We start from the raw sequence: 25,318 nt of genomic DNA, 5'->3' as shown, positions 1-25,318 counted from the left end.
GTATGCCACTCAGTTGTAATTAACTGCTACAAAGTTTGATAGAAGGAGTTAAACCAAGCAGAGCAAACAAGCCACTTGAAATGAAAATGACACACGCAGAGCCCTGCAAAGTCCTTCTTATTAATATTGGGTGGGGTGGGGGGGGGGGGGGGCACTTGTGCCAAAATTGGGAGTTGTGCCGCAAGCTAAGCAAGCAACAGCTGGACATTTTATTTAAGTCATGATTCCATGAGTACGGCTATGACAAAGACACCACCATCACAATCCCCAAATATATGTGTTGACCCACTAGCAGGACAGAGGTAGCAGAGCGACACAGCAATGTAAAGTCAGGAGGGCATCACTCCAGGGCTGACACCGTGAAGTCTCATGGCATGAGGTGAAAAAAAAACACGGACAAAGGAATCTTTAGCTGATTATTTACTACTAGTCCTCCCCCACCCCCAAGTAATGAATCATTCTATTCCATGTTGAACAACACTTAGGATGCATTGAGGGTGGCAAGGGCACAGAATAGCCTCTGTATGGGGATTTCAATGTCTACTGTCGAGACTGGCTGAGGCCTAAAAGGACAAAGCTTGTAGGAAAGTGCTGCAATAGGTGGCAAGGTAACCAATAAATGGTAAACCAATACATTACTTCAATCATCATTATACCTGTAACAGATACATCATAAAAAGCTGCATAAATACTACCCAGCCATTTAGTGCTCCATCAATCCTCTCTCAAATCGTTAGGAAAATGATGGAAAGTGTTGTTGACTGTGCTGCCCAGTCAACAATAACATGTTTACTTGTGCCTTGTTTGCATTCTACCAGGTACACTCAGCTCCGGACCTCATTACAATCTGGGTTCAAGTATGGACAAAAGAGTTAAACCCAAGAGGGTAAGGGTGATAGCGCTTGACATTGGGGCAGCATGTGACTGAGGTGTGGTGTTAAAGAGCTCTACGAACTGGAGTTAATGAGAATTGGAGAAAACCCTCTATGGGTTGGTGTCATACTCAGCGCAAAGCAGGATACCTCTAGTTGATGCAAGTCAATCATCTCATCCACAGGAGATTACAGCACGGAGTCATCAGGGTAGATATTTTCCAATTAAACTGTCCAGATATATTTGTACACACCCCTTGAGGAGGTGGGACTTGAACCCAGGCCTCCAATTCAGAGGTAGGGACACGGTCATTCAGTGACAAGAGCTCTGCTAGAAATATTTGCTAATTAATCTGTTCAGTGATGTTATAATACACCTCTGGAGCAGATGGGTCTCGAATCTGGGCCCCCTAGATCAGAGGTATGGACACTACCTGCTGGACCAGAAGATGACCATTCCTCAGGGTAGTGTCACAGGTACAATCATCTGCTTCAGCAATGATCTTCCATCCACGAAAAGGCCGGGGGTGTGGGGTATGTTTTTTGATGATTTAACAATACTCAACTATTTGCAATGTTTCAAATGAAGTAGTCTGTGTTTATGCATGACAACACCTGGACAATATTCTGGCTTTGCCTGATAAGTGACAAGTAACATACAGGGCACACAATGGCTGGCCTACATGTGACTCCAGACCCACAGCAATGTGGTTGATTCTCAACCAGGCAATTAGGGATGGGCAATAAATACTGGCTTGGCTACAGATGTGTTTTTTTTCATGTATTCACAGGACGTGGATAGGTGCCAGGCAATGACCATCTCCAACGAGAACCAATTATTACCCCTTGTCATTCAATGGCATTACCACCACTGGATCTCTATTATCAACATCCTACAGGTTACTGTCAACCAGGAAGTGAACGAGACTAGGCTCAAATATTCTCTTACAAGGGCAGGTCAGAGGCTGGGAATCCTGTAGTGATTAACTCACCTCTGAATCAAAACATGTCCACCATTTACAAGACAGAATGTATGGAATACTCTGCACTTGCCTGGATGGTTGTAGCTCCAACAACGCTTAAACTGACACAATCCAGAAGAAAGCAATTTGCTCGATTTGCACCCCATCTAACATCCTCAATAAAACGGCAATAAATATTGGCCTTGTCAATGACACTCACATTCTATGAATGAATAAACAGAAATTGATACTGTCACACAGGAGACAGAAGAACAAGTGACCAAGGTCATGTGAATGAGGTAGGTCGTAAGTAGTATGTCAAAGGAGAAGGGAAAGTTTTAAGCTGAAAATTGCACAGCTCTGGGCCTAGGCATGATGCCCAATGATGGGATAAAACAAAATCAGGGATGCACAAGAGGTCTGAATGAAGAAACACACTTCTGGAAAGGTTGTGGGCCTGGAAAGGGAAAAAGGGATTAGGAGGGGAGAATCAATAAAAGGATTTCAACATAAGGATGAGAATTTAAATTCAGAAGGGTGTCTAGCCAAGGACACAAAGCAATAATTGAGTATGGAGATGAAAGCATGGATAAAGGTTTCAGTAGAATACGGGTTAAGTTAGAGGTGGAGATAAGTAACCTTATTGGTCAAATAGAACATTAAAGTTGTGAACAGTCTGTTTCTGACTTGCCAGTAGCCAGGGCGGAAGACAATGGCTTTGGTCTTCCCAATATGTGTATCAACAAAATATGATCCCCATTGCTGCTTTGGTTAAACAGATCAACACCCACAAGCTTTTAGAATATATTTTCATGGAATGTATAAACACATCTCAAAATCATATTACATTAGCCACAGTCACCACTCAGATCAGCCGAGTACTACTAGAACATTCTTAGCAATGCAGCTACATGTACAAGCTGTGCACTTTTGTTTTGCCACAAACTAGTCTGCACGCTAGAGTTTAAATACTGGAATTCGATAGACAGTCAGGCTCAGAACTTTGGTGTCTCGCAATACAATCATATAGTAGTAGATTAAAGCACAACTTGAAACGGAATATTTGTTTTAAATTAACAGAAATTTGATACACCACAGCAAGGTTCATTTTGACTAATCAAAAATACTGAGCATGTTTTTCCACAGAGACCATTTATTTTAGACATTTCACGGCTGGTGAGCCACATTAATAACATCAGAAAGATACACCATGTTTAGAAAACAAACTTTTGAAAACGCATGCAGTGGCACAATGAAGTGCATAATTTATTTTTCAGTGATTCTTAACTCCCCAAAATATACAGCTCAAGTTATTTTGCAATCACTGCCCAGAAACCATAAATTAGACTTAAGAAAATCCGGGAAGCAGTTAGACTATGTACAATTGAACATTAAACAGTCATCTTTTTTGCTATAAGTTGTATTTGAGATCTAACACTTAGCATTTGTCTCTTATAAACCACCACATTTCACATGGCATCAAAATGAAATCTGTGTGCTTCTTGGCGTTTCTCTCTGTCATCTGCCTTCTGGAAAAAAAAAAGAGTAAAACGAACATCATTAGGAACAAATATGCTTATATTTGCAAGTAAGCAGCATGATTTGGGATATCATTTTAGCCAAATTATTCATTCATTTTAAATTTTTGAACTTGCTCTGTAAATATTTTACCAGGTGGAAAAGCTATTTTTGAACAAAAACATTTAGTTCCTAAACAATAACAATACTATTAAATTTATATGAGGGAAGGAAGACTTTTTGGCTTTCTTTTTTAAGTCTCTATCATCCATGTTATGTTAAGTGAAAACCTACATTTGCTTCACTTCCCTTGCACAGTATTTTCATTTAAAAATGTCCAAGATAGTTCAATCATTACATTTACTTTTTGTATACTAAGGATGTTGGTATAAAGCACTCCAAGTCAAAAACAAGTTTCACAGTAAGACATTCTCATCACAACAACACTTTAACTCTAACACAATAATGGATTTGTATGGATCTTTTCACTTCCCTCCATTTTCAGATTGCAAAATAAAACTGCCATTTTAATGCCACTGACTAATATGTTTGCATTGAGGCTTCATGCTTATCAGAAACTGTACATTCAAACTAATAATATAGGACCAATCTACTTTTACACTGTACTAGATTCAAACAGAGGTATGAGGGATGGAAAAAATGCTTGGATATTTTACACCCTAATACATCCTAATGTCTGCTGAAAGTTTTTGCTCAAAATAAGTATGCACTGTTTATTAAAGATGGTGCAATACTGACAAGGAACCACAGTATTCAATGATACAACTCTGGAACTGCTCCTTCAATAAGTGAAATAAAGGAACGATATTCAGTTTGACACTGAAATGCATACCTTCCAGAAGAGATCCATCCAAGCTGGGCAAAATAAACTGGATCAGGAGGAAGTTGATTAAATGTAGAAAACAGATGCAGTAGGTCAATTGGCCCTTTGAGCCTGTTCCGCCATTCAATATGATCATGGCTGATCACCCAACTCAGTACTCCTGTTCCCATTATCTCTGCATACTCTTTGATCCCTTTAGCTCTAAGAACTACATCAAATTTCTTCTGGAAAATATTCGATGGTTTGGCCTTAATCACTTTCTGTGGAAGAGAATTCCACAGGCTCACCACTCTGGGTGAAGACATTTCACCTCTTCTCAGTCTTAAATGGTCCACCCTGTATCTTTTGACTGTGACTCTGGGCTCTTCAGTCATCAGGAACATCTATCCTGCGTTTACCCTGATGGTCCTGTTAGAAATTCATTGGTTTCTATGAGATCCGTCCTAATTTTCCAAACTCCAGTGAATCTAGTCCTAACTGATCCAGTCTCTCATCATATGCCAGTACTACCATTCCAGAAATCAGTCTGGTGAACCTTTGCTGCTCTCCCTCCAATCCTTCCTCAGATAATGAGACCAAACCTGCACACAATACTCCAGGTGTGTGCTCACTAAGGCCCTGTACAATTGCAGCAAGATATCCTTTGCTCATGTACTCAAATCATCTTGCTATGAAGGCCACATAACAATGACCTTCTTCACTGCCTACTGCACTTGCATGCTTACTTTCAGTGACTGGTGAACAATGACACCCAGGTCTTGCTGCATCTCCCCATTTTTCAAACTATCACTATTCAGACAATAAACTGTATATCCTGTTACCACCAAAGTGGATAACCTCATATTTATCCACATTATACATCATCTGCGTTACATTTGTCCACATACTCAACTTGTCCAAATCATACTGCAGATGACATAAAGCTGCATGGGAGGCTGTGCTGTGAGGAGGATGCAGAAATATTCAAACCTGGAGATATTACACTTAGTTTCCTTATTGAAATCAAGTCATCCAAATTTCCCAAAGTAATTCCAGCCAACATGTTCGTTTACTAATTACAGGAGAAAGGTATGGTTACAAGGAAGTGTTTTCTATGAACCTACAAGTTTTGAATGAGAACTCTTGCAAACCCTCAGATAATCTGACAGCACTTTCTAGCTTCACACAAAATCCCAGACTGTTATAGCTCCAGCTTCAAACTAGAACTGTTGCTGCATTTTCATTTGTAAAAGCAAATCAACAAAACAAATCTTCAATAAAGGTCACTGTTCAAACATAGAGGGGTGCCCAGAAGAGACAGAGATGAAAAGATTTTTCTTCTGACAGAGGGAGGGTCTTTGGAACTTACGTTCTCAAAAGACAGCAGAAGCAAATACTTGGAATATGTTTAAGGCAAAAGTAGACAGAATCTTGATAGCAAAGAGGTGAGAGATTATTGGAAGTTGGTGGGAATATGGACTAATCACATCAGCTATGATCTTATTAAATGATGGAAGAAGCTCAAGAGGGCATGTGGCCCATTTCTTCTCTGAATTCATATGTTATAAAATCTATATCCATAAGCGCTTGGTGTTACTGGAGCTTTATCTTAAATTTCCAATATCTCAAAAATATCAGCAACACAAACCAGTAGGCAAGTGGCAACAGAAGATTCAGGAAGATTTTACAATTAAATTTCCTTTGAAGTAAATTTGAAGAAATCCTGAACTATGAGAAAATGCAGGGAGTGTGGAAGATTTAAACAAAAGCTCTCACATGTTCAGCATATGTACTATCCTTTTCTGATTTTTCCTCTATGTATTCATTCGCACAGACATATAAATCAGTCAGAAAACCATGAGGATATCATGCAGGCTTGAGTTAATTTTCAGCCAGCATCCTAACTTACGCTACCTCTTCAATCTTTATAGAAGTTTCTCAAGCACCAGCAAGACCTATTGGGACTTCAGAAGGAGCGACTGAGTATTGTTCAACTTGTCTAATGTAGCAGCACAAGTATGTCCACCTAATGGAACTGATTGCCAGTTTGATGAGGGGACAGAAGCCTGTGCTAGTAGTCATATTGGACTGTAGCTTAGTTGGTGGAGGTTTGGAACTCGGGTTGGCATGTTGACATTGCTAGCCGAATATAACAGTTAGAAGGCCAGGATCATGGTTACAGTTAATTTATGTCAGTGGGTGTAATCGAAAAGTATTTCATAAAGTATCCATATCTGTGCACTTTTGCATGATGGTTCATCAGGAACTTGAAGGCAGGCAGCAAACAAAAATGATCTTGGAAACTCTGTAGCTATACTATATTCTTGGGTCTTCCAAAGTAATAAAACTGCTGCCTAAGTACATACTTCATGCTCATTAATGACTTTTAAAAATTCATTTGTGTTATGAAGAGTGTGTGATTTTTCAATAATATTTCTGGAGTTTGGATTTCAAAATAGTGGCATATGGATGTTGATAACATTTGTGAAGGGATTTTAAAAAAAAACAGGGGTTCTTCTTCAGCAGAGACCTCATCCATTATGTATCAGATGGAAGGTTACTATGAACTCCTGGAGTGTTAATGGAACAAGATATTTATACTGAGATAATGGGAACTGCAGATGCTGGAGATTCCAAGATGATGAAATGTGAGGCTGGATGAACACAGCAGGCCAAGCAGCATCTCAGGAGCACAAAAGCTGACGTTTCGGGCCTAGACCCTTCATCAGACCCTCTGATGAAGGGTCTAGGCCCGAAACGTCAGCTTTTGTGCTCCTGAGATGCTGCTTGGCCTGCTGTGTTCATCCAGCCTCACATTTCAAGATATTTATACTGTTGTGTTTACGACAGTTAGATTAAATGTTAAAGGTCATGAGCTTGTTTTCAGTTTTAAACAATCAATAATTGATTTTAGTTCAGAAACCCAAAAAATTGAAGGGTTTTGGGCTAGTTTGGAGGAAATCTGAATGGATTCAGAAACAGGTTTAGCTTTTTCTCCTCACAGAAGCATAGGTCAGTTCAGGAAAACAGTCACCTCAGAAGAAAAATTTAGTTTGTGAAATTTCCAATTCAGGAGAATTTGGGTAGAAAATGCAGGTTATTATAATTAAGAAAGATTATGCTCTCAAAATTGTGGAAGAGATCATGTTGCAAAATTTAGAAAAAACTCATCTGTTTCCAGAGTTCACAGCAATGAAACTGTCAGGACTCAATTAAGTAGAACTATTAGAATTTGACAGGATGGAAGGCGGGGAGTGGTATACTTTGTTTGGATTTGAATTACTAAATCTCATGGTGTTGGGAAATAGTTTAAAAACATTAATAAATGTAAAATACTGTGGATGTTAGACATTTGAAATAAACATAGAAGATGCTGGTGAAACTCAACAAGTCTGGCAGGATCTGTGGAGACAGAAACAGAAGGTGGAATTTTCTCAGCACCTGAATGATTAAGGCATTGACAAGTAAGTTGGCAAAATATGGCCAGATCAAAAAATGAGATTCTTGGCATTGCTCTATTCTGCATCTAAGGTTTCAACAGCAAGAAGAGAATTTCACTAGTGATTGGCCTATTTGCAGGTGTTAACATTCCATTATTGCATATTTTTGCCTCATCTTTAGGCAATTTGCTACTCTCCCACATGGCAGAGAGATACTAAATGGCAACTATTCCCAACATAAATGTCAAGAGCAGATATCAGGCAGCTCTAGAATGCTGCTTGCTCCTGTGGACATCCAATTTGGCCAGCATTTTCCAATACCACAGGACACACTCCATGCGTAGTGCCTGCCTGTACCATTTTTCCAGAGGTTAGTAATGGGCATACACTGACTTCACCACATCATCATGGCATCTCTTGGAATCACTTAGAATACAATTCTCCCCTCCATACCATACTTTGGAGCACACCAACAACTGGCATTGTAATACTTCTGCCAGATCCTTTTGCGGGCAGAAACAAACATGGATTGGAGCACTGCTCTCTTAGTGATCCCCTCACTTTGTGCCTACTTGGAAGCTCGCAGCCTCTTTGTTGAATTTGTCTTTTTGCACAGTGTTTCTTCATTCAGAACTTACATGCTCACAGTGTTTTACATTGCCTTTTGGCCCAGACATGAAACTCCAATATTTTGAAGATGCTGGTTCAATGTTATTTGTTTCTGCTGCAACTACCGTATGATCACATTACTGAAGAGCTGCTTTGTTTCAAATACTGACAACATAGGCTCATTGGAATTGTCCCCAGTGGATCCAGACACAGAATCTGTAGTAGTCTTTGTCACAGGATGATAAATGCAGGTGTCTTAAAGCCAAGGATCAGTATTAACCTTCAGTGGATGTGATGCAGCCTTCTAACTTTTTCCAGGTATAGCTGTCTACATGATGCAGTTAAGGTGCAGGAAAGCCACATTAACTTGCATTCCATGGAATGCAGTGTAGATTATAGAAGGATGGTGGTGCTATACTCTGTTTAGAGGTGATGGTCAGATAGCCATGTCATGATGTACATTGTACCAGCAATGCAATGCCTTCTTCCACTGGGGCTACTGATGGCCATGTATTCTCCACATCAGGTTTCCATGCAGGTCATGTCAGGGAATTCAATACAGTACAGACAGAGGATGCTGCTTTGTCCTTGGATTCTTTGCTCTGGACAACTGGAGGATACAATAAAGCCACGTGATGGAAGATAAGGATCCATGAGAGATACAGAATTGCACTGAGAAGGAAAACTCATATGGCACTAGCAGCAAGATACATTCCAGTAGCTCCATCTGTCTGACATTGGTGAACACAAACTATCATGATATGGCATCATAGAGGTGCGATGCACATATAATGATGTTAACAGTGAAGAATTACATGTGAAAATTTGCTAGACATCATGAAGAGAAACCCTGAAATCGACATTTGGCTGATCTTTGGTAAAACTTAGGCCAGATCTAGTCTTTGGAAGAAAAGCTATATTGGACTCAAAATGTTAATTCTGTTTTTCTCCCCACAGATGCTGCCAGGGCTGCTGAGTTTCTACAGCATTCTTTGCTTTTCCAATGAGTCGAAAACATTGCTTTGCTGTGTGCTTTACAATGTTTCATAACTGTGTGCCATACTTGGATAGGTTGATTTTTATTTATTTTCTCTTTTGTGTAATAAACTTCTGTTGTTAAAGAAAGACTGCAACTTTGTTTCAATGACTGACCACTACATCAACTAAAATTAAAAACATAATGAACATTCCATTCTGGGATGTGACATGTCCAATAGTACCATCAACTAGGATCATAACATGTGATTTGAGAGTACTGTTGGTCATCCTAATATTTTTGTCATCACTGATAGTTCCCAAATGGTGGGGTCCCATTGCCTTGAACCACTGTAGTTCATTTGGAGCAGGTACTCCCATGAGGTTTGGGTTCCAGGATTTTGACCCAGTTTCAGTGAAAGAACCAAGACATATATGATTTGTGACTTGCAGGTGGTGATGTTTTCATGTGTCTACTGCCCTTCTTCCAGACGGTAAAGGTAGGTGTTTGGCAGGTGCTGTTGAAACAGCTCTGGCAAATTGCTACAGGGTAGATTCTAGGAAATTGCACAACTATTACTGCTTCCCTGGTGACATGAAATTGCTGAAGATATTCTTGGACGTGTACATATGGGGAAAGGATGGATACAGGCGCTTGGCCTCTCAATCAGGTTAGCATGCATACTGTCCCTTTTTTTACGCCTTCAAGTAAACTCAGAACAGTACTTGGTGGAACATCCATTTTAAAAGTTTCAGTTGCAGCAACATAAAAGTCAGCAATATAGCTTTACGAACTCACATCCAGCATAGCTCCGAGTAAGCTATCCTTCATTGCCCATTTCATATGTGCAAGACAAGCTCACAAAGTGAGACAGACCGTTAGGCTTGCTGGAAGATTAAGCACTGCATGATTTAGGTGAAGGAGGATCCTATAGATCATTGGCCGATATGTCAGACTCAACTTTGCTGTTGGGTTCAAATAATCCACCAACCAGAAAGAATTTTTGACAGTTCAAAATCAGCTCATCATTAAATCTGCTATAATATTGTTTTTAAGTGAACTGTTTTTAACTGAAAAAAAGAGGCAAAACTGAAATAGTCAAAAACATGATGCACATAAACTGATATTTAGTGGGCCAATTAACAGAAGTTATTGAATAAATTTGTTTGCAAATACGGGCTGCTAGTTCAGTGAGTCAAGGCCACTGATTCCAGTAATATTCATCTGCCTTATTAGTGAAGAGATGTTCTTTAAATATTCTGAAGAACTCTACTTCTACAGGAAATAGGCTGTCTATTGTCGCTGTATTGTGTACCAGAGCAGCGTACATCGTCAGACTAGCAACAAAGCTTTTTTTAGTGCTTGGAAAGTATTTCTTTTCCTCATGAGATTTGAAATGGGCAATAGTGATTTTCAGTACATCTTCCAAGTTGCCATTCATAAATGTGCCTAAATAATGATCATTATCAGCCTTTTTGATCAATTCAGTACTCAGCCAATATGGGACACGAGCCAATGTCTCTAGATTGCAATCAGAGTAGGGACTTTGGCTGGATTGCATTTAGGATTTAAGAGACCTGCATGAACAATCAGATATTTAACTGAGCAGGTTTAGTTATTCAATTACTCATGCGTTTATGGCAATCCTGTGTAACTTTGTGATCAAGGTAAGCTTTTAGTTATGTGTCCAAATTAACTTTCAAAGACAAGTGCAAATGTCAAAGTCATTAAGAGACTAGTAATTTAATTGTTGTGCTATTGAACTATTAAGCAAGAAATCACATACTCAAACTTTCTTTGACATATATATGAAATCGGATTCAATAAATTCCACTATCATAAAATCCAATGGTTTCTACGCAGTTTGGCCTCCCATAACACATGATCAATTCTTGTGGTCCTACTTCCTGCCTTCTCAAGGTAATCACAGTGAGAAAATAAAAGGTGCATGGGACGACATACTTCGAACATATTTCTAAAAATTGCATCTTCACTATAAATAGGTCTCCATTAAATCAAGTGTATGATTGAAGAAAAAGTTCTGAGAATAAAGCAAACTTTACAAAATATATAAAAAAGTTTTCTTTAATTAGTTTAGGAGACTAATCACTTGCACAAATTTCACCTGGTCTCATTCATTTAATGAGGTGCTTGCACAAAATCTGAATGTCTTTGTCATAGAGTTTTGGGCTTTGTTACAGAGTTCCCAGAATTTTTATTTGCCTGCTGGGGTGAAATGTGCTAACTGGTCTTTTGAGCTACTTGTCAACTTGACAGCACAGAATAAGGCAGGTAATTGATCAGTAACCATTTCTGATGTCCACCATTAACCATCTCTATGACATCGACAGAGCTAATCTTTGTGTTTTATTAACAGCTCCCTTGTTGCATGTAAAGTCAAGAAGTGATGGTTACACATATGTACTACTTGTCATTTAGGTTTCTAGCTGATTCAAGGGCTATCTGGACTTGTGCAAGTAACTAATGCTTTTATCTCCAAACTCAGTGATTTTTCAGTCAATGCTGGAAGCCCAGTTTTCAAATTGGGATAATTACCCAGAGTCCAAATGGACCCATGCATGTGCAAATGATCAAAATAGCCTTACACACTGCAGACACAGGCTGTGACATCAACAGATTACCATTGGCTTAAACACGTGTATCTGCTGTAATGTCACATATTTTGTGTGCAGTGACATCAGCCATGATCTTACTGCATGGCAGAGCAGACTTAAGGAGCCAAACGGCTGCTTATATTTCTGTTTCATACGTTTGTGCGTATGTAATTTGCTCTACTGTCATTACTTACATGCAGAAAACCTTTAGGTAATACAGAAGCATGGAATGATTTAGCGAAGGAGGTGGGTCATATGATAATTCTTTTGATAGAATTGTCCATGTTGCTTTTCTCCCCTTCAAGTATTTATCTAATTTCCTTTTGAAAATTATTATTTATTCCATTTACATCAATCTTTCAGACAATGCATCTCAGATCATAATTCAATGTTCAAAGAAATCTCCAGTATTCTATTATGATTTTGAATGGTTCTATAAAATTTTGTCTTAAACTTCTCTATTCCAAGGAAAACAATCCCAGTTTCTCCAGTCTCTCCAAAAAACTGAGGTCCTTTGTTCTTGACACCATCCTAATAAATTTGTTTATTTAAAGCCCAGACATCCTTCAAAGATTTACGCACATATATCCAAAGGGCCATTTTAAATAGTAAAATTGTTTAATTTTGATTCAATTTCCTTTCTTAACAAAAACATTAAATATTTATAGATCTATAGTTATGTTTAAGCAAATGTTTATAAAGTTACTGCAGATAGATATTTGCAAGCCTTTAATCAAATGTTATTGCTTGCATCTGAAACATCCAAAGGAATAGTTCTAATTCTGTTGGTATTCTTACTGCAGGAATTCTGCCTGACCTCCTCCTATTAAGCATAGCTAGTTCATATTGCTGCAGTTTCAAAAGGATGCTTAATCAGTGGCAAAAACAAAATGATTGATCCTGCCAGTCACCCTTATTCTTCAAAAGAACTGCTCCACATGATAAGGATTCTCGCTTCCTGACTCTGCCTCCAGGAATCTGTGCAAAATGCTGAATGAAACTACTAATGTGTACTATTGTGGTCTCCATTTCTTCTGTGAAGCCTGAATAGGTCAAGCTGGGGATAGCCTTTTATATTTAGTAAAAAAAAAGCATAGTTTTATGAATGCCATCCCAACATCGTGCTATCAAAAACATCTTATTCATAGTTATAGTCCTTATGTGGCACTGTGGACTTATCCCGATGTTTTACAGCAAACTCTTGGCTTGTGGAATAAGGAAATTCTAACAGACTTGGGTAAATTTATTGATTCTGCACTTAATAATAACCTAAGCCACCAACTGAATTTATACAGCCAATTTACTTTAGAAAAATGGCTGAAGCTAGTTCAGAGAGGGGCACTACAAAATGGATGAAATAGTAAAAGGGATGACCAAAAGCTCAGTCAAATAAGTATATATTATGGAGGGATTAAAAAAAGGAGAGGTGATGGTGTTTAAGGAAACAGTTCTAGAGTGTAGGGCCATCAGCCAAAGCATAGCAGTCAATAATGTGGTGAAATGAGATTGGAATGCACTTCTGGTCAGGGAAATATGATCGCACAGTAGGATATGGCACTGCAGGAAGCTACAGTGATAGATTATGCTGAGATGAAAAAGGCATGAAGGAGAGTTTTACTAGTAGATCGGATGTCGTAGGAGTAGAGAAGGTCATTGCTATAGAGGTGTGAAATAGTTAGTAATCATGGTGGGGACAATAAGGGGTCAGAAAATTATTTTAATCAACAGTGGGTAAATAAATCAGGGTCAGCCTGAATTGATGTCCAGGATAAAGAAATGGAGTCCGAATGAGGGTATATAACCTGAACAAGGGCATTTGAAGTGACTGAGGGTCACAAGATTGTAAACCTTATTGTTGGACCATGCTTTTTATGCAGCAATGAATTTATCATAATGGACAATCATACTATTAAATTTATGCATTTTTTAAGAAAGGGTGCTACACAGCAAGATAAATATAATTAATTAGTAATCCTGTGCTGTTAAGTACCAAAAACATCAACAGAATTAAGATAAATAAGCATAACTCTGGTTCATTGATGTGACCATAACAGAATCTACTGATTAGTTGTAATGTAACAGCTTGCAGACTTCAGAACTAATAGCTGTCGTATAAAACACCAATCTGTGCATGAGGTGTAAATATTGACCACAATTTCAAAAGGAGTACCTTCTCTTGCCAGTGTAAAATTCCAATTATAGCCAAAATGAAAACACAGACTCCGATTAATGCTATGGCTGTAAGTAGTACAATATTACTTGGGGTTAAATATAACTTGGCACTCCAGCTGTGAAAAGAGAAAAGAAAAAATAATGAAGTTAGTGTTTCCATGGAAACAATTTTATTTTTAAAATTAAAAAATTATGACTTCTGTTCTTAATTTTTGCCCTTTTTGCCTTTTCTTTGCAACTGGTGCAAAATTATCATACATCTTAAAGTATTCTAAAATACATCCAAGACTGTTTCCAGTGTGCTGGTTTACAGCAAGACCTCCTCACACATTGTCCTTTTGTTCACTGAATTATAGGGGCTCCAAGTTAAGCAATATCTTGATTCTGAATTTCTCATCCTTCTTTTCAAATTCCTTCCTGGTTTCTAGCTCTGCAAATCTCCAAGACATCTGCACCCCATTAACTCCACCCCGTTCACCATCCTGTTGGTAATTTTCCCACAATTGGTGTCATGTCCTAAAAGTTTCAGTCTCTGTACCTCCTCTTCTTGAAGATGCATCTATAAAACTTCTTGGTTAAAAAAACAAACTTTCCTTATCTGCCCTAACATGACCTAGCTTGGAAACAAATTTTGCTTTTTAACCACTTTTGTAAAACACCTTGGGATGCTTTATCAGTTAAGGATATACAAATATGAAGTTGATGTGACTGAAATTCTTCATCTTGCTTAACATTTTGGTAAACTTGTCCTGCACAGTTTCTAAAGACTTGACGTACTTTGTATACTTTATGCGCACAGAACAGGACATCATATTCAAGCTTAGGCCTAATGAGTGATTTGTAAAGAATTAGTATAACTAATTTAGAAAGTCAATCAAGTTAAGAACGCTTATTACTTGAAGTACAAAGCTGGTTTTTCTTTTTCTTTTCTTCCCTAAAGGTATCGAATGATGGGTAAGTGAAGTACCATGGGTATTGACTGAGCTTTGCTCCCATTCTTAAATGGTTTGCTTCATTTGTTAGCAGACCATCTATTCACTGACCACTTGGCCATTGAAGGTTATTGTAACCTATCAGGATGAGTCTCTTGGATTGCAATCAACAATGATACCAACACTGTTTCCACCACTGCTCTTTGAGATAATTTAACTCAGCATAAACATGCAGCTGAAGGTGTAAATTGCCTGACATACATGTCACAATCTGTATTATATTTATTCACTAAGTTTCATATGGTTCAGTTATTTTAAACTAATCTCATTATGCCCAGTTTCGATAAGTTATTGAGAGGTTGGGAAACCATAAGTCACTTCAAGGGACGGAAACAATTTCTTAGAATTGTAAGGTAGATATTTCAGAACACAAAAGCACAGAACAGGCCCTTTGACCCATGATGTTGTACCAAAAATGACACCATTTTAAGCCTATCCCTTCTGCCTGCTGTTGGGCCATTTCACTTCATTCCTTGCTTATTAAGCGCTTATCTAAAAGCACCTTAAAATGCCCCTATCGTATCTGCCTCCACCACAACCTCTGGCAGCACCTTCCAGGTACCTACCACTCCCTGTGCAAAAAACTTGCCCTTCACATTTCCTTTGAATTTTCATTGTCTTACCTTAAATGCATGCCCTCTGGTATTAGACAAGTCAACTCTGGAAAAAAGATTTTGACTGTCAACCCTATCTATGTCTCTCACAATTTTATACACTTTCATCAGAACTCCCCTCAGCCTCTGCTGCTCCAAAGCAAACAACCCCAGAATGCAATACTCTAAGTGCTACTGAAACAAAGTTTTACAAAGTTATAAGGTCACTACTTGATTCTTGTACTCAGTTCCCTGACTAATAAAGGCAAGCATGACAAATGCCATCTTTACCACCCTATCTACTTGTGTGGCCACTTTCAGGGAACTATGAACCAGGAAATATTGTGAAAATTGAAAATGGTAAAATACATTTTAAAACATAGTGATAGTAATTACAGAGTTCTCTAAAAGTGGGAAGTCAGTTGTTAAGGCTGCTAAAAACGCACACATAAACCTTCGGTTACAGGAGTAGAAATGCTGAATACTAAAGCTAAAAAAAAGCTCATTAAACCACTATAAATTGGCATCCTATTTTAAGGAAGGCAAAATCTATATTTGTCTTAGTGCTTTATTCATCACTGGTTTCTTCAACATTCTTATTTGCCAGACTTGAGTGAGTGGTGATTGGGGCCTTAAAAGGGACATTGAAGGAGAGGAAGAGGAGGAGCACCCATGGGTATCAGATCTTGTCGATGTGTGTCTATTGTGACAAGGAGGCACCCTTCCTATTTCCTGCCCAAGGATAGAGCAGGGTAACATTCTGGGTCCCTCCAATGTTCCTGCACCCCTTCTGCAAGCCTGAAAATTGAGGTTGCACCTTCAATTGGTCATTAATTGTCATCTTAAAGATCCTAATTGGTACAAGGATGGACAGCTGGCCTCACCCATCCCAGAGTAGAATTATGGACATCCAGGGTGGGTGGGGCTGGTGGTAGGTCACTTGGAGAATTTAACAGGCTCAGTAAATCTGAAGTCACTTATAGGGGAGAATAAGAATTGGTCTTCCGAGTGTTCTTTAAATACTGAGTGAATTAGAGAGTTGAAATAGGGCAGCACCCATCTATAAAAAGATCTAGGACTTGAACGAACAGGGGAAGCATCCTTACTGGGGAATACAAAGTCTAAACCAGGAAGTCTTAGTTAGAACATTATTTCAATGAAATAAAGAAAGGAGAATTTTAAATTGGCAGTGATTAAAATATCAAAGAGAAGAGCTAAATATGATTTATTTTGTTTAAATCTTCAACATCAAGTAAAATCTGAAGATGATACCTATAAATCAGCATTAGAAAGGTTGGTTGGCAGTAATTACCAACGTTGGTCGTGCTATTAAAAAGGTTACATGCTCTTGAGTGGAAAAGAAACCCTTTTAAACAAACTATTTGGGTTTATTATGACACACTTGTGGAACAGGTGGGATTAAAATCCAGACCTTCTGGATCAAAAGTACGGACACAATGCTGTGGAATGGATAAACATTGCAACATCATGCTATTCATATATTTAAATGTTGAGTCATCCAATGGCATCAAGACACTGAAGCTTCTGGAGGAGCAAAGAAATTTGGACAGCAACTTCCTGATTTCTGCATTTGATACCGCATTTAACTGCATAATTGCAGGTGCTTGAAGTTGCTATCTCTAACATCACTGAGTACATTTACACAATGTCTACAGGGCCTCGTGAAGACAAGTCACCACCAACCTTTAGATGGGGAGTTAGTCAGTGCTGGACAATAATTGCTGACCTTGCCAGTGATTCCCACAGTCCATGAAAAATGAAAAAAGAAACTAATTCTTAATAATGATGAATGTTGATAGCCATACAGTTGTGCATTGTGCAAATTCAAGCCATACTTAGCTTGAAAAGCAAGAATTTCAGAAATGATCAGTTTGAAAACATAGCAACTTCATGTACAAAAGAATGTTAAAATCAAATGTGCACAGAAAAGTCTAACAGGAGATGTTGAAAGATTCCTTGTTTAAGCAAAATCTGACCCAAAATAACCACACATTATAACATATTAAAATCAGAATACATTGAGAAGAAGTCACATTGAACCCAGTGCTGCAAAGTTCACTTGACATTATCTCCTACCCAAAGTGAAATAGTGGGCTTGGCTAAAATTTTCACAGTTGGGAAGCTTTAAAAGTCATAATGCCAGTTGTGCATAAACATAACAGGAATACACTGTAAAGTGTTTAGAAAGGTCTACACCCCGAAAAAGACTGCTAAATTGGACAAATGTAACAGCCTAAAATTACTATGTCAGATAGCAAGTCACTCATCTGTGAAAAAGTTCAAGTATTCCTTAAAATATTCCTTATATTATAACTGGTTTGTATCATTTAGAATAGAGTAATTACTCAGGGAATCTTAGTTAACATACACAGATTTTGGGAGGAACAGTCTGACCTTCTAAGCTTCGAGGAACAAAAGCTGACTGGCAATTTTCAAATACTTGTGTTGAATGTTTTCCAGGAATGGACCAACTTTACACAGATATAAATATGTAAATATTACCTTTTTGGTGTGTTATGAGGATAAGGAATTACTATAAGTTGAGAATTTGGAATAATAGCTGTCCATTCTTGTTTTCTTACAGACTAACAGGGAAAACAAAATTGAGTAATTAGTAATTAAAGTTTTTTGTCTAAAAATGCAGTGGTCATTCAAACAAAGAACATTTAACAGTGCAACTTGTAGTAAAACAGCGTTCCTTCATGTACAGTATTTATAGAAACTTTATAATATGTGTTAAAATAAATAAGCAAAGCCAACATTGCATACATCCAATGTTCCCAGGAATTTGCCATGTCAGAACAAGTACATTTACTCTGCAAGTCAAGGTCAAAGGATGGGTACTTAGGGAGGACTGGAAGGAGAAGATGCTAACAAAAATTGTAAGGGAAATACTCAAAAGAAAAGATACATCAATTAGTTACTTCGCTGTTTTCTTATTAATTACCAGAAATTAAAATGAAAAATACTGAAATGATTTAGTTTTTCTTGCAAGAAAGTGACTCCTAATTTGAACTCAACTGCACTGAATTGCTTCAATGCACGACAAAAACGAAAGTACTTCTGAATTTCCAAAAAAAATTGAGTGAGATTCACAAAATCTTAGAATTGTTACAGCACAATTTAGCCTGTCGCATCTGTGCTGTCTTCATTAGTATACAATTCAACTTGTATCAGCCTTCTACTTCATTTCTGCAACCATGTACATTCTTCCTTTACAGAACTGTCAAGTTCTTGAAAACAAAGAACATAAATCAATTTTCTTAATCAAGAATGATGGATGGTGGACGTAAACCTAAAAAAACAATGTAAGGGCAGGTTTTAAATTTAATTACTTAAGAATCTATACAAAAATCCTTTTATTCGCCTTTTCAAGGCTACTCATGGTCCCACCACCAGTCCTGCCAGAGTAGTGATAATTGGGTCTTTAAAATAAGTGTGTGGACACTGCACTCTTTTAGGTGACTTCAACTGATTTCACTCTCTATGTGAAGAAACAGTCCTACTTTTATCGGGAGACTTTGTCATAGTTTTAGTCATATATTTTATTTGTTGTAGGTGTTTATATTTTGTAGGTGTGTAAGAAGATTTTGTTCACTGTTCATTTACAACTCATTAGCTGAAATCATATAATTCATTGATGGACTTTGTAGTGTCAATTTTTGTTTTCAATTTTAGCATTAAGAATAAATGCTAAATTAAGAGGTAATTCTTAAAAATTTAGAGTAAGGTTCTTAATTAGGATATTAAGAACACCCGAAACCATTGGGAAAAATTTGAAGTCTATACTGACTCACCATATTACCACATAATGATGTAAAGACAGAAACTCAAATTCATGCCATAATTGCTGGGTTATTACCTTTTCTCCTTGAGGTCGAGGAATGCCAACATAAAGATGGTCGAGAAAGTTTGCACTACGTCCTAGGCCAAGTACTACATAGGGCAGCTGAAGAGCAAAATGTGCTGATTGGCTGAGTTGTCCCGCTGCAAATAGACCAGATTAATAAAGAAAATTCAAATGCAACAAGACATGGGTTGTTCATCGAAATGAAGTTTCAAATGTGTGATTTAATTTCATTTAACTTCATATTTCCATAACATGTAGACCTTTTTGTTAAAAATCACATCTTATTTCAACATAACGTTTTCTCCTTATTTCTTTTTGTGCATACTCTACAACTGTGAAGTGTTGCATGGCCCGAAAAGCAAAAAAGGGAAAATTAGAATTAAAGGGAGAGAATGTAAGCAGTTAGAACAACTTTTGATGATAATTCAGCACCACTTGGCAGTATAGGCAAAATTTGGTGCAAAACAATGGCAGAAGTTGACATACTAGCTAATTTTCTTGCCATTGACGGAGCCCTTTAATCTCTTTTATACTTTTATTCTGAACTGTCCAGATCAGTTTAAAATCTTCGCACATGACAAATCACATGCATTGATGCTTGACTTAGGAGAGCAACTCCCATGCGGGGTTGATACACATTTGTTGCTCAGGACCACATCTTGTGCAATGACTAGTGGTTTGCAATAAGTCAACATCACTATATATCATGCACAAAATTCTTCATTTTTATTACACTCAGGTCCTGCACTAAATACATGTAAATACACTGAAGATACAAGTTGGATTTTAATGTAGAAATAATGATGAGATATACTGTACTGTAGATTCTATCTGACAAAGGTTTTGTGTAGGTGTTCTTTCAACCCACTCTCATCTGCAACTCTACAGTTATCCCTGCTGGTACACTGCTTTATTGCAGCAGCTTTTATGCACAATTAGAGATACAGAGCTGTCCTGCAGAATGAGTCACCATACAGCAATCCTAAACCTTGAAAACAGACTCTATGTTTGTCTCCAAACCTCGCAACAACAAAAAGGAGAGCAATCTAAAATTTGTGACAGAAGCTTAGCTATATGTAAAGTGAATTCTGTTCCCAGTGTCACATCCACCACAGTAACATTTTATGACATGGATTGGGGATTGGGGATGGGGAAGCGGGAAATGGGTGAACAGACAGGACAAAGAAAAAAAATGGAGGAGGTTGTTACACAGCTATAAATTTAGTGATACTCATTTGCCTTCAGCAAAGCCATACATTAATCATCTGTTATACTGATTGGAAGTACTGCAAGGACATACCCTTCTTAGTGCAATGCACTATTCTGCTTTGCCTTAATTCCTGATTAACATTCCTCAGTCTCCAGTGCCCTTCCTGTGTAGTTATCAGTAAATTTACCGCTTTGCATTGAGCTTCTGAATCCAAAGGTCTGGACTGTATGTCCATAAGTCACTGGACCAGAATGCATCTTATGATAATAAAACTGGAATGACAGAATAGCATCGCAGCTAGATGGAAGGAAAAACTGACCAATGGCCACAGGGATAACAAGGTGTACAGCTGGATGAACACAGCAGGCCAAGCAGCATCAGAGGAGCAGGAAGGCTGATGTTTAGGGCCTAGACCCTTCTCCAGAAATGGGGAAGGGGAAAGAGGTTCTGAAATAAATAAGGAGGGAGGGAGAGGCGGATAGAAGATGGGTAGAGGAGAAGATACGTGGAGAGGAGACAGACCGGTCAAAGAGGTGGGGAGGGAGCGAGTAGGTGGGAAGGTAGGGAGGCAATAGGTCAGTCCAGGGAGGACGGACAGGTCAAGGGGTGGGGGGGGAGATGAGGTCAGTAGGTAGGAAATGGGGTTTGAGCTTGGGGTAGGAGGAAGGGATAGGTGGAAGGACAGGTTCGGAAGGCGGGGACGAGCTAGGCTGGTTTTGGGATGCGGTAGGGGGAGGGGAGATTTTGAAGTTTCTGAAGTCCATATTGATACTATTAGGTTGCAGGGTTCCCAAGTGGAATATGATTTGCTGTTCCTGCAACCTACGGGTAGCATCACTGTGGCACTGCAGAAGGCCCACGATGGACATGTTGTCTGGGAATGGGAGGTGCAGTTGTTTAGTGCGAACCGAGTGTAGGTGTTCCACAAAGCTTGGTTTCCCCAATGTAGAGGCGGCCACAACGGGAACAGCGGATGCAGTATACCACATTGGCGGATGTGCAGGTGAACATGTGCTTGATGTGGAAAGTCTTCTTGGGGCCTGGGATGGGGTGACGGGGGAGGTGTAGGGGCAGGTGTAGCACTTTCCGCGGTAGCAGGGAAAAGTGCTGGGAGTGGTGGGGCTGGAGGGGAGTGTGGAAAGGACATGGGAGTCACGGAGAGAATGGTCCCTCCAGAAAGCAGGTAAGGGTGGGGAGGGAAAAATGTCTTTGGTGGTGGGGTCGGATTGCAGATGGCCCAAGTGTTGGAGGATGATGCATTGGATCTGGAGGTTGGTGTGGTGGTATATGAGGGCGAGGGGTATTGTGTTTGGGTTTGTTTTATTGCGGGGAGGGAGTGTGAGGGATGAGTTGTGGGAAATGCGGGAGACACAGTCTAAGGCATTCCTGAATAGTGAGGGGGAGAAGTTGCAGTCCTTGAAAAATGAGGACATCTGAGATGTATGGGAGTGGAATGTCTCATCCTGGGAGCAGATACGGTGGAGGCGAAGGAATTGGGAATACAGGATAGCATTTTTGCAGGAAGGTGGGTGGAAGGAGGTGTATTCTAGGTAGCTGTGGGAGTTGGTGGGCTTGAAATGGATATCGCTTTCTAGGTGGTTGCCAGAGATGGAGACAGAGATGTCCAAGAAGGAGAGAGCGGTATTAGAGATGGTCCAGGTAAACTTAAGGTTGGGGTGGAAGGTGTTGGTGAAGTGGATGAACTGATCGAGCTCCTCGTTGGAGCACGAAGCGGCGCCGATAGAGTCATCAATGTAATGGAAGAAGAGATGGGGGATAGGGCCAGTGTAGGTATGGAAGAGGGATTGTTCCACGTACCCTACACAGAGGCAGGCATACCTTGAGCCCATGGGGGTACCCATGGCCACCTCCTTTGTCTGTAGAAGTGGGAGGAATTGAAAGAAAAGTTGTTGAGGGCGAGGACGAGTTCGGCTAAGCGGATGAAGGTGTCAGTGGAGGGGGAATGGTCAGGCCTGCGGTACAGGAAGAAGCGGAGGGCCTTGAGGCCTTCTGCATGGGAAATGCAGATGTATAGGGACTGGACATCCCTGGTAAAGATGAGGTGTTGAGGACTGAGGAATTAGAAGTTCTGGAGGGGGTGGAGGTTGTGGGTGGTATCACAGATGTAGGTAGGGAGTTCCTGGACTAAGGGGAAGAAAATGGAGTCGAGACAGGCGGAGATATGTTTGGTGGGGCAGGAGCAGGCAGCAACAATGGGTCAACCAGGGCAGTCAGGTTTAAATCTCCCCTCCCTCGACCACATCCAAAAACCAGCCCAGCTCATCCCCGTCTCCCTAACATCCTTCCACTTGTCTCCTCCTTCCACCCCAAGTCCCACCCCATCTCCTACCTACTAAACTCATCCCGCCCCCTTGACCTGTCCGTCCTCCCTGAACTGACCTATCCAATCCCCACCTCCCGACCTACACACCTTTACTGGGTCCATCCCCGCCTCTTTGACTGGTCTGTCTCCTCTCCACGTATCTTCTCCTCTATCCATCTTCTATCCGCCTCTCCCACTCTCCCTATTTATTTCAGAACCTCCTTCCCCTCCCCCATTTCTGAAGAAGGGTCGAGGCCAAACGTCAGGTTTCCTCCTCCTCTGATGCTGCTTGGCCTGCTGTGTTCATCCAGCTCTACACCTGGCTATCTCAGATTCTCCAGCATCTGCAGTTCCTATCATCTCTGAAACAATGGCCACAGGGATTCTCTTTTGGAGCTGGAATTAAGAAAATGCAAATGCAGTCATCAGGAATGGTCCCAGGAATTGGTCTGTGAACCAAGGTCAGGCATCTGCAATCTCCGTGACTGAGAAAGATATTGGCACCAGGATAGCAACTGGGGATTTGTGGTTGAATTGCAAGCTACATGGGGAAGGCATAACCAGGGTTATTGATGATAGCTACTGGTCCCCTGTTCAGGTAAGCTAATATATCTTCTGTGTGGCAGATAATTCCCAAAGCTGAATTCCCTTAGTGCAGCCCAACTTCAGATGAACCTCAAGCAGATGCTGGATCATTCATTGCTTATACAAAGGGATAAGGGTATAGGCAAAAGTCTGGTCTTGTCCTTATCCAGTAGATACGGATCCACTTTTATAGCAAGGTCTTTTCTGTAATGAAAGACAACAGCGAATATTGGGTCACTTTCTCTAGCCTGACAAAGCTCAAATAATGAACACTGCTGACAACTCATTAACTAGTCTCATATTCATTCCCAAGATTTATCAGGAATCTCTACAACTTTGAATGCTGATACCTTTCACGAGGGACTTTGTCAAATGCTTTGTCCAGGCACAGTACATCACTGCATTTTCTGCAGTCCCTAGTAATTTGTTTGGTTTGAGTCATTCTGGCCTGTCTAGGGTTTACACTTCACTTATTTCAATGATTGATTTTATTTCAGTTATCTCTGTAAGGGCAGGACATTTCTCAGGTCTTACTTTGATCACACTTGGTGAAATTAATCATTCAGGTTGCTACCTCCTGTGTTCACCTTTACAAGAGAAAAATATACCTGAAATCTCTTTTCCTTTCTCTTTTCTTCATTTTGGGCTTTATTTTGTTTTCAGTTATCAGTTGTTCATAAGTCTGCCAATGAAATCTTTTTTCGGCACATCTGTTGTATTTTTGATGGTAATATTACCATCAACTCCTTTGCCCTTCAATCTTTCCTCCCTGCCGACGCATTACAACCTTCCCTTTTGCCCATCCCTTCCCCACTTTCATTGCTCTTGCTTAAAATCTATTCCAGCTCCATTTTTGTAACCTGTGAATGAACTTCAACCTGAAATATTAACTTTTTTCTCCCCTTAGATGCTGTATGACTTGTTGAGTATTTCTGGCAGTTTGCTTTCGTATCAATATTCTACATTGTAGTCTCTCTAAAGTTTCCATTTCTTTCAGATACAGTGGAGCTTAATGTTTAGGTCTTAAGATTCTGTAGGTGCTCTTGATTTTTACATTTCAAACATTATGTGATAAAATCTCGGATTCAAACATTTTTTTTTAAATCATAGAATGGTCAACAGAATTGCCTTTGATGTCCTGTGCGCACAAATTTTTATATTTTCCAGCTCTCCAAACCTGCTTCCATTCGCAGTGATTTTTAAAAAAAAAATAAAATGTAACAAATCACACTTAACAGCAACAAATCTCATTTAGCACCCTTTCTCCCATTTGTCTATACGATCAACACTCATTTGTAGTATTCTTTGCTGTTGTAAATAATTAATTATATCATCTCTTTTGGTGTTAACTTTGAATTTGGAACTACTCTCTCTGGATTGGAACCTACACAATATAGTATGTACAATGGACTTTAATAATCCTAGAAATGAAATTTTAGGGACACTGCAATATACTTTCAATCACTCTGGAAATAATGTCCAAATTTGTTTCCTTGCCTCGAACCAATTTTTAGCTACGTTTTCTAAATTTGCCCAAATTTCACAGCTAATAATCTTACATCATTTCCTTTATAGTACTTTGTCATAGGCTTTACTGAAGTTCATCCACTGCATTTCTTCTGTATAAGTCTGACAACTAGACAGAGCTTTCTGGGATTAGTCAAGCACCACAATTCCTGTTTTTAAATGCTAGTTAGATATATTTACTATTTTATCCTTATCTAGATATGCAGCTTTTAAAATTCTAATAAGGATTA

The 25,318-nt window shown here is 39.3% G+C and overlaps 1 protein-coding gene across 2 annotated transcripts in view; it reads right to left on the bottom strand.

The window, feature by feature from the left end:
- Positions 1 to 2,967: 2,967 nt before the first annotated feature.
- The window catches only part of itfg1 (integrin alpha FG-GAP repeat containing 1), a 257,780-nt gene continuing 235,429 nt past the window's right edge, over positions 2,968 to 25,318 (bottom strand). Inside the window, exons 14-17 of one of the 2 annotated variants that reach the window (XM_059651684.1) lie at positions 19,456 to 19,580; positions 18,096 to 18,178; positions 13,986 to 14,103; positions 2,968 to 3,363 (exon numbers count right to left, since the gene is read on the bottom strand). In XM_059651684.1, the coding sequence (XP_059507667.1) occupies positions 3,304 to 3,363; positions 13,986 to 14,103; positions 18,096 to 18,178; positions 19,456 to 19,580 (386 nt within the window). In that variant the 3' untranslated portion in view covers positions 2,968 to 3,303. The remainder of the gene's footprint in view (positions 3,364 to 13,985; positions 14,104 to 18,095; positions 18,179 to 19,455; positions 19,581 to 25,318) is intronic. The other variant, XM_059651685.1, reaches the window with a different exon arrangement.

Source organism: Stegostoma tigrinum, chromosome 16, assembly GCF_030684315.1.
Source record: "Stegostoma tigrinum isolate sSteTig4 chromosome 16, sSteTig4.hap1, whole genome shotgun sequence".
Classification (NCBI taxonomy): Eukaryota; Metazoa; Chordata; class Chondrichthyes; order Orectolobiformes; family Stegostomatidae; genus Stegostoma; species Stegostoma tigrinum.
Note: the sequence above shows the minus strand (reverse complement) of the source record. Positions and strands in the feature narration are given on the sequence as shown.